The sequence below is a fragment of the Furipterus horrens genome, unplaced genomic scaffold (assembly GCF_987537825.1).
Source record: "Furipterus horrens unplaced genomic scaffold, mFurHor1.1.pri manual_scaffold_1, whole genome shotgun sequence".
Classification (NCBI taxonomy): domain Eukaryota; kingdom Metazoa; phylum Chordata; class Mammalia; order Chiroptera; family Furipteridae; genus Furipterus; species Furipterus horrens.
In genome coordinates, this window is record NW_028327171.1 from 13,018,886 (window position 1) to 13,028,686 (window position 9,801).

Sequence of the window (9,801 nt, forward strand, 5' to 3'; positions counted from 1 at the left end):
TAGCCATTGTTATATTATCCCTTGGTGCAAGTGCTCATTGGGGAACCCTGCAGAGAACATAATTACTCTGCCCGGGGGTGAGATTACCAAGAAAAAGTAATATGCCACCCCTGACCTTTTATTGGACAGTGACCTTCTAAAATAGTTTCTTATTCCTGCCATGTTGGGTAGAATAAATTGTGTCCTGTTTAATTACAATTATTTTTAAAACCATCTGTGTTTGTCAAATTTTGCATTTCCACTACTTTTCAGAAATTCCATGTAAAACAAGTAATCATGTTAACCCCCTTTTTAAAAGTAGGTTTGGACTATATGCACCTGAAAGAAAATAATACATAAAGACCATAACAAAAGGCTTTGCAAAGATATAAAAACCAAATGTCAATAAAAAGAAAACAAGGGATTTTAATGCTATCACGAAAATCAAGATTTGAAGTGCATTATTGAGTCCCCTGATGATTGATTGATGATAGTTAGATGATAGATAGATAGATAGACAAAAACAATGGAAAAGGGGAGGGGGAGGTTCTTGCTAACAGAAAAATGCCAAAGGATACATGTAGAAAGGACTTGTGGAGTTGGAAAATACATCATTTTTAAACCATCTAATAAAGGTTGAGGACAAGAATCATCCATTGATGGTAAGTCTGGGGGGAAAGATTGCTGAGGAGCAGGATATGTGCATACTCTTAAAGCATCTATTCCAAGATTCTCATTAATTATAAAAGTGCAGAAAGCAGACAACATCTCAGCCAGGAAATAAAAATTAATATCACAAGGCAAATGAACATCTTACATCTTTGGGTGTAACTCTGAGGCTTCGTATGTGTGGTATTCTGGCTGGAAGTTCACAGCCTGAACCTTAGCATGAAAAGTTATCTGACAAACCCAAGTTGAGGAGCATTCTGTCATCTAACTGGCTGGCAGTATTTAAAATCTCTTGGAAATATTTCATTGGGTAGGTGAATGTTGAACTTACAGAGATTAGCAATTTGTGTTCAAAATCAATTGTACCTTTTTGCATTCTTCCAGCCATGTGTGAGAGATTCCGTTTCTCCACATCCTAGAAAGTATTGGTCAGTCAATCCTTTTTTATTTATACTTTTCTTTTTCATTACAGTTCCACCTCACTGTTGTGTGATTATATCTTTTTAAGGCTTCATGGTGAGCTTTTTCTCTGATTCATATTGGCTATGTCTCTATCTTTACTAAGTTGTCTGAGCCTATATTCTGACACAAGTTTTGGCAGTCTTCTATAACAAAAGGACAGAGAAACAACAAAGGTCCATGTTGAAACTGCACTCATTTGTTGCCTTTTTTACTTTATTAAATAAATGGGTTTTTTGGACAGGAATGATATGTTCTTTTTATATATTTTTTAATGCTATGCACAATGAAATTGACACTATATTTTAACCTTGACTATTAATATTGTTTATTCTTTTCAAAGGTCTAGTCATTTGATATTAAATAAGCTTTTGTGCTCTAAAAAAAAGAAAAAAAGAAAAGCAATCAACCCTTCATTTGCATTATTGAATTAACAAATGAAGGCAACCTTATTGGGATTTGGGATACTTACTGAACATGGGAATACTTTCATATACCCATGAAAAGGGGATTTGGTGGTAGGATATCTTCTGATTGTACCTATTTTCTTAGTGAAATAAGAAGGAAGTCTTATGCTAAAAGAGATATTTAAGGAAGTGTTTGTAGTTAAGCAGAAAGAAGAAAATATGAAACAGTAATTCTCGGAGAATGGTGGAGAGCTGGAATGCCTAAAGAATGCTTAATTTCCAAGCACTGCTGATGGACTCCACACTTAAGAATATGGTCATTTACTTAAACTGAAATCAATCAGCACAACTGTGTATTTTTAACTTCTTACATTAAGCTCCTGGATACAGAGCTAGGGTAGTTAAAATCTTGTATTTAATTAGGATTGGAGTTTCATCAGGCAATGGGGAAAGAAAGAGATAAGAAAGTTGACAAATGCACAGAAATAACTTCTGTGCTGGATTATAAATCTAAGCTGAATAAGGATGTGATGACAAAAAAAAAAGGTTACATCAGTTATTATTATTATTTTTTAAATGTCATCAATAAATTGAAAATCCAAGTGAACTTCAAGATGTTTTAGAATATGTATTATAGAAAGGTAGACTTCCAGACAAGATGGAGGCATAAGTAGACATGCTTCATCTCCCTTCACAACTAAGAAGGAATACATCTACATCAAAAACTATTAAAAAAATCAGAAGTTCCAGAAGATCAAACTAAAGGGGAGACCAACAAAGAAATAAAGGAGAAATACCCATCCAGATAGGTGCAACAGCCCTACTCAAGACAGAGGGGCAAAGACAGGAGGCTTTGAAGTTGAGGAGACAGAGAAGTATGGCCCAAAGGAAGGAGAGGATCAAGGTTCCAGTGGGAGAACTAAGCGACAAAGAGATAGCCAACCTAACAGACAAGGAGATAGCAACCTGACATAAGCAGAGTTCAAAACACTGGTGATAATGATGCTCACAGGCTTGGCAGACAAGATTAAGTACAACAGGGAAGAAATGAAGGCTATGCTAAGTGAAATGAAGGAAAATTCTCATGAAACCAGTAGTGAAGGGAAGGAAACTAGGCTTCAAATCTATAACTTGGAATATAAGGAAGAAATAAACAGTGAACCAGTACAGAAGGAAGAAACAAGAATTGAAAAAAAAAAATGAGTAGAGGCTTAGGAACCTCTGAAACAACTTTAAGCATGCCAACATCCAAGACATAAGGGTGCCAGAAGGAGAAGAGAAAGAACAAAAAATTGAAAACTTAGGTGAAAAAATAATGAAGAAAAACTTCCCTAATTTAGTGAAGGAAATAGACATAGAAGCCCAGGAAGCACAGGGAGTCTCAAACAAGCTAGACCCAAGGAGGACCACACCAAGACACATCATAATTAAAATGCTAAATGTTAAAGATAAAGAGAGGCTCTTAAAAGCAGCAAGAGAAAAGAAGACAGTTACTTGCAAAGGGGTGCCTATAAGACAATCAGCTGATTTCTCAAAAGAAACTTTGCAGGCAAGAAGGGACTGGCAAGAAGTATTCAAAGTGATGAAAAGCAAGGACCTACAACCAAAATTACTCTATCCAGTAAAGCTAACATTTAGAATGGAAAGGCAGATAAAGTTCTTCACAGACAAGGTAAAGCTAAAGGAATTCATTATCACCAAGCCATTATTACATGAAATGTTAAAGGGACTTATTTAAGAAAAAGAAGATCAAAACTATGAAGAGTAAAAAGACGTCAGACTTACAACTATCAACAACAGAATGTAAAAAATAAAAACAAGAACAAACTAAGCAAACAACCAGAAGAGGATCAGAATCATAGGCATGGGGATCATTTAGAGGGGTATTAGCTGGGAGGGTGAAAGAAGGAAATGGTGCAGGAATTAAGAAACAAAATTAGTAGGCTCAAAATAGGCAGGGGGATGTTAAGAATAGTATAGGAAAGGATGAAGCCAAAGAACTTATATTTATGACCCATAGACAGGAACTAAGGGGGATGGGATTGCTGGAGGGTAAGCAGGGTAAATGGGCAGAGAGGATCAAAGAGAAAAGAAATTGAGACAACTGTAATAGCATAATCAATAAAATATACTTAAGAAGAAAGATGAAGAGTGGTAGTCAGATTTCCAAAACAGTAACATTATTGGTTACACCAATGTGAGAAAATGGTTTTGAATGCAAAAAAGTATAAGGGACTGAGAGGCAGGGTTACCTGTTTTTAAAAAATAATTAAAGAATACAATTTAGGTGATACAAACCAACACCGTGAAGTAGACAGTCTTCATGTGATGAACTACAAAATGGGCAGAAGGCAGGAGCTTTTATAAGATAAAAAATAAAAACAAAGAAGACAAAAATAGTAAATGATGGCCAGTTAGTTGACTACCTAAATTTTATTCTAAAGAACTAATTCAAAGGAAGTCTGTGTGTAGGAAGATATTTGTCACTTCATTATTTATAATAATAAAAAATTGTTAATCTCAAAACAAGTGAATGGTCATTTGAATAATATGTAGCTATTAACGATAATGTTTATGAAGAATATATAGCACAATGAAAAAGACTATGTTATAATACAAAGTTAAAAGCACATACCTTTTTATATGACTACAAGGATATAAAAAACACAAATGACTAAAAGAGAATATATAAAGATAAAATTTGTTAAATTGTGGTGACAACATTATAGATGACTTTTCTGTCTCTGGTTTTTCTAAAATAATGTTGTATAGTTTTTTTAACACCATGCAGCTTCCCTTGACATTTGCTTTAGAACTGTTGGCCTGAGTGGGTGAAAAACATTACATTTCTTCTATGAATTTCATAACATCCTTAAACTTTCTAATATTGTAGACAACTATAATGACAATAAAGGTAAATGACATGTTTGTTCTACCTGAGTGAGAAAATTGTAATATTGGTTATGAAAGAATTTCTAAGACGCTATACCGCCATCTGTATCCATATGTCTTATAAAGATGACTTAACCTTTAAGGAAGAACAAATCTTCTTAGAGTTAATCCAGAATGCTAAAAATTGAGACCATGAAAAATTTACTTCCTAGTGAAACGGCATTATCTGCAAGAAAGAAAGATAGCACAGTCCACAGTTGTACAAGTATTACTTCAAAATGTCTTCCAATAGCTGCTACCATGAAAGATGTACTATATTTATTTTATGATGGATAGTCCTCAAAATATCACTCTTCGGCATTATATTATCGCTTTATCGAAATTCAAAGGCTGTATGACAGAAAGAACACTGTTTTGTACATTTGATTTTCATGTTTGACATGCAGCTGTACAAACCATGGGAATCCCACTGAACTGTCCTCCAGCAATTTTTACGCAGATGGCAAGACATAAACACTTTGTTACCAAGGCACAGGCACGCACTGCGGCTTCATGACAGACAGTGATGCAGTCAAGTCAGTCTGCAGAATCATGCCCTGTGTGCTCCTCATGTGGGAGGCAGGGAAAAGCTTCAATGTAAAAACAACTTAAAACCACATGCTTAAAAGAAACAGTCCAGTGGGTATCCAGCTGGAACTTCCTATCTTACATGGAGGCTGCATCTCTTGGCTTGGAGGACGTTTATTACAAATCTGTTTGTCTCAGTCCTCCTAGACATACAGAAGCAAAGGAGCGGGTGTAATGCCAAGGATAAATGTGTGTCTGGACTCCACAGGAGTTATTACATTTTGTTGCAGAAAACAAAGCTTGAGATAGTCCAAACCTCCAAAGGTCCAAAGCAGCCATGGAGAAGCTGTTTATATACATCATTGCTGCTTTCTCTACAGAGCTCTGTCCTCTGTCAGGCGCCCTCAGCCTCCTCAGACCTGCAAAGCCTTTGCTTACCAGACATCCTGCCCTCTTTTCTTGAGTGACTCAATTCTGCTTCCTGACATCCCTGAGTCTAGGCAGATCAGTAAACTCCCGGTAAAGTTTGCCAACTTAAAGGGATCCAGAAGAAACATAGTTTGTGTTTGCAAATAGGACGAAACCCAGTGTTTGCGCATGCACATCAATCAGAACACTCATAATCTTAGTGGTAAAAGCACGTTTTAGAAGACATCTTAGAAATAAGTATGTTGAAATGTTGCTTGTTCTTTCCTCCCATTCTCATATTAAGAGCTAACCTTTGGGTTTTTTGTGTTGTTCCTGTTTTTGTTTTTTTGCATTGTTATGACCCCAGTCTTGTGATTTAGGCTCCATTCACAGTAAGCCATTAAACACGTTAATTCCATGTAGAATCATGATCTTCATGATGATTCAAGTGCTGGCAAGTCATCAGAGGGCTTGCTGAGGCTTTGCTCGGATGTTGCAGAATGGATGGGTTCTTAAAGACATGGTGGACTCAGGGATGCCTCTCTTTCAACCCTAGAGGTGGGATTGAGATCACTGCATAAAAGACATCCATACATAGTCCTAATAAAGTGTATTAAGTGTCATTGAAAAAGGCACTGCATCTAGTACAATAAAAATTAATTTAAAATTTTTTTTCAAATAAGATTTACAAAAATAAATTTATCATCCTTATTTGCAAACCTGCTTGTTTTATTTTTCTTTGTCTTATTCTTATTCTTGTAATGATTTCATGACCTTTCACGCTATGGGAGCCCAGTACTGGGCAACACTTCAACACCTTCCTTCTCTCTCCACACCTTTCTCCACCTACCCAGCCATGACCTAAGCACTCGCTGCCCACGGGCGCTTCGGATTCCTGCCCAGCCCACTGCTATGAGTCCCTTACAATCGCTCCCATAACTCCTGTATCGTCCCACCTTCTCTTTGGTCCACCTCAATCACCCCAAAGCATACTCACTAGCATATTCAAAACATTTTCTGATAATCGTACATCACACGCCCCTTATGTGATTTTCAAAGCCCACCATGATGATAATGCAATCAGATCCCTCAATGTCTTTCCCATTTCTCCCCTCCATGTACTTTTTTCTCTGAACAAAAATGTTTTCCTCTGTCTGTTCTTGTGCTCAAACTTGAATTACCCCCCAGGCTCTTCTCTCTCTGCCCTTCAACACCTATTTCAAAAGAATTTAACTCTAAGGCACCACCCCTAAATAATTTGGCCAATGTGACCACTTTTATAAGCACTCACCCTGTTATATATGTGTGCCCTCAGCCTGATAAAACTCAGAGTTTTGCAGGCAAAAATTATGTCCCCTTCCAAAGCACCCTGTGCAGTAGCATAAACATGGAGGGCACTCAAACGCTGCCACCTGACGCCCTTTTCCTTTTCTTTTTCAGTGACGCCGCCCCCCTATAGTTATGACCATGAGATGGAATACCGTGCAGAACGGCCTCCTCCGTACTCCCCGACCCCACAGGCTTCAGCACAGCGATCTCCACCCCCTCCTTATCCTGGACACTCAAGGAAATAATCCTTCTCCCAGAACAGAATACGTGCCTGCCACAGATCTTGCCCAGAATAAAACGCCTCTATACTCAGAAACAGACAGGAAAGGAATGCTGTAAGCAATAGTCTTTTGTGTCAAACAATGTGTTGGGTGGAATGTCCAGGCTAAGAGAGACAGAATTTTTAACCCTTCTCTGAGCTGACCCCACCTGGAGTATTATGTTTGGTTCGATGGAATCACATTTAAAGAGATCTACTGATCAACGTAAGCACATTTGGAGGAGAGTAACGAGACAGATAAAATATCTGAAAGTGATATTGCAGTACTGATCCTGGAAAAGAGAAGATTTATGTAATATAGGAAAATAGCCTACACTACACAAAGAAACCACTGTATTCTATATTCCATGTAGCTTTAAGAGTCAGAACTAGAATTGTTCATTCTTTCTCTCATCAGTAAGTGCTGATCAAGTGTATGAGAATCTACTCTGTGCCTTATACTGTTGGAAGCACTGGATGGAAGTTACAAGAACTTTGGTTTCAGTATGAGAAAGGGCAGTTGGAGCTTTTGAGAAGCTCCCTGTTAGCAAGACTTCAAACAGAACCTGGCTGACTGTTAGAGATGTGCTCTAGAAGGAATAGCTAAATCAAATGGTCAAAGGGCCCAGTGGACCTCAAAAGTTCTGCTCGTGTTTTATGGAGGTGTGGGGTAAATTTGTATGCCTCCAAAGCTGAAAACTACTGGAATAGCTCAATCTCACCTATTCAATTTGAAAGTTATAACAGGATCAAAGGAAGTCAAAGTTTCTCAAAGCCAAGAACTCTTCAATGATAGTTTCTACCACATAAAAGTCATCTGACTTTAATTGGTGTATTATGACAAAGGTTATTCCAATAGCAGGGGAAAAAAGTATCATGTTTCACAATCAAGAAATTCTTTACTTCAGATTAAAATATTAGCAGCCAAATAATTCCATTTTATCTACAGGAAGTAAAATCTCAGAGCTTGACCATAAAGATATACAGTTTACAAAAAGAAGAGGAAAAAAGTGAAGATTGGATTTGTTTCTGTGGAATTCCATTCATAGGTAGCTTAGAAAAATTTGTTTCCCTTATGTGATATTTTGATACTCTGATCCCCTAAAAAAGTTACACAGTTAATGGAAAGGTTAAGATATTAATAACAAATTGTTGCCTTTTGCCCAAATTCAAATGTTATGAAGTGCCTGTCTTTATGTGTAAATTTGTTAATAAATAAGTCTAATGTGCCATATTTTACTGCAAGTGACCTTAACATTTATGTTCGACCTTTCATGTATTTAAAATTTACACTGAGAAAATATTGGGAATAGATGAGTAAATTTGTGTATCACTTTGCAGTTAAATCTAAAATGTTCACTCCAACATCATCATCATAATTCAGTGAAATCCCAAAACAATGCTACGAATTTTGCTGAAGAAAACAAAAGAAATGTCCCAAGGTATAAACTATAGTTCCATTGTTATAGACAGGAAATTTAGTAGCTAATACAAGTGGCCTGTTTTACTTACAAATACATTGATCTGACTGAAATTCAGTTTAACTGCCAGTGAGACCTAAAAGCTAGATTTGTTTTGAGTGACTTGCTTGGTTTTTAGATACTGATAGTTTTCTTATGAAGACATAGTGCATTCAAGAGTTCCAACCTATTCTAGTGACTAAGATTTTAGCGCAATTTTCACAGTACATATGCTTTATTTATCTTTCTCCTGCAAGCGTGATCAGACCCTATCACACTGCAGCTGTGCAGCTTAAAGTGCCAGGGTCTCTGTGACTTTCAAAATTTGCACCATATGTATCTTAAGAAAAACAGAGAGGAAAAGACCGGTGGAAATTGAATTTTCGTCATCTTCAGCATCAATAAACATTTGTTACATACCTCCTATGTTCTGCGAACATTACCCACATAGGAGCCATTTCAGTCCACACCATCTCTCTTCTTTGAGTTGTTTTAAGACGTCTGGTAAGATATATCACGAACCCATAGACCTACAATAGGTGACTATTTTTATTATTTGTATTTAATGTCACAATAGCGTAAATGGGCACATGATCAGTATAGACTTTGGGAGTTCACCGATTATTTTCATAGATGATCTATCTTGGGAGGAAATAGTATATGATGTGAAAGCTTTGAACTATGGTTATTTAAAAACTGATGTATTTGCTGAGGCTAAAGTGTTTACAATAAGCAATAAAATGAAACAACCCGCTTTCACAAGGGTTATATTTTAATTGACTTGTGTCCATTTTGTTTCACTCCCACCACTCCTGCTGATTCAGCCTTGCTCTTCTGCACAGCAAAGCAGGACTGGAGCCAAATAAACTTTATTTTGAATCCTGTCTCCTGCTTGTATGATGTAAGACAGGCCACTTCATCTCTCTATAATTCAACTTTCCGCTCTGAAGAATGTAAATCATATAATGGGCTTCATCGGGTTTTGCGAAAATTGGATGGATACATGCAAAATGCAAAGTATGGCACAGTCCTGGCACATAGACAACGTTCTATAAATATTAGCCAAAAAATAAGTTCCCAAAAGAAAAACATAAGGACAAAAGCCTCTGGAGCTGTGCTATCCAACACATTAGCCACCAGCTACATATGGTTATTTAAATTTAAATGAATTAAAATTAAACTAAATGATAAATTCAGCGTCTCAGTCCCACTAGCCACATTCTGAATGTTACACAGCTTCATAGGGCCAACGTCTACCTTATGGGCAGCGCTGTGTGAAACTCAATAAGGTAGCAGGAAGGAGTTGAAGAATAAGCGTTTCCAGTCATCTTGTCCAGGAGTGGACCTTGGCAGTTAACAGTGATGTCTGTCA

At 36.9% G+C, this 9,801-nt stretch overlaps 1 protein-coding gene across 1 annotated transcript in view; it reads left to right on the forward strand.

Moving 5' to 3' along the window:
* CYYR1 (cysteine and tyrosine rich 1) overlaps positions 1-9,308 on the forward strand; it is a 90,655-nt gene extending 81,347 nt beyond the window's left edge. Inside the window, exon 4 of the mRNA XM_090269364.1 lies at positions 6,822-9,308. Coding sequence (XP_090125490.1) covers positions 6,822-6,955 — 134 coding nt within the window. The 3' untranslated portion in view covers positions 6,956-9,308. The remainder of the gene's footprint in view (positions 1-6,821) is intronic.
* The last annotated feature ends 493 nt before the right edge of the window (positions 9,309-9,801 follow it).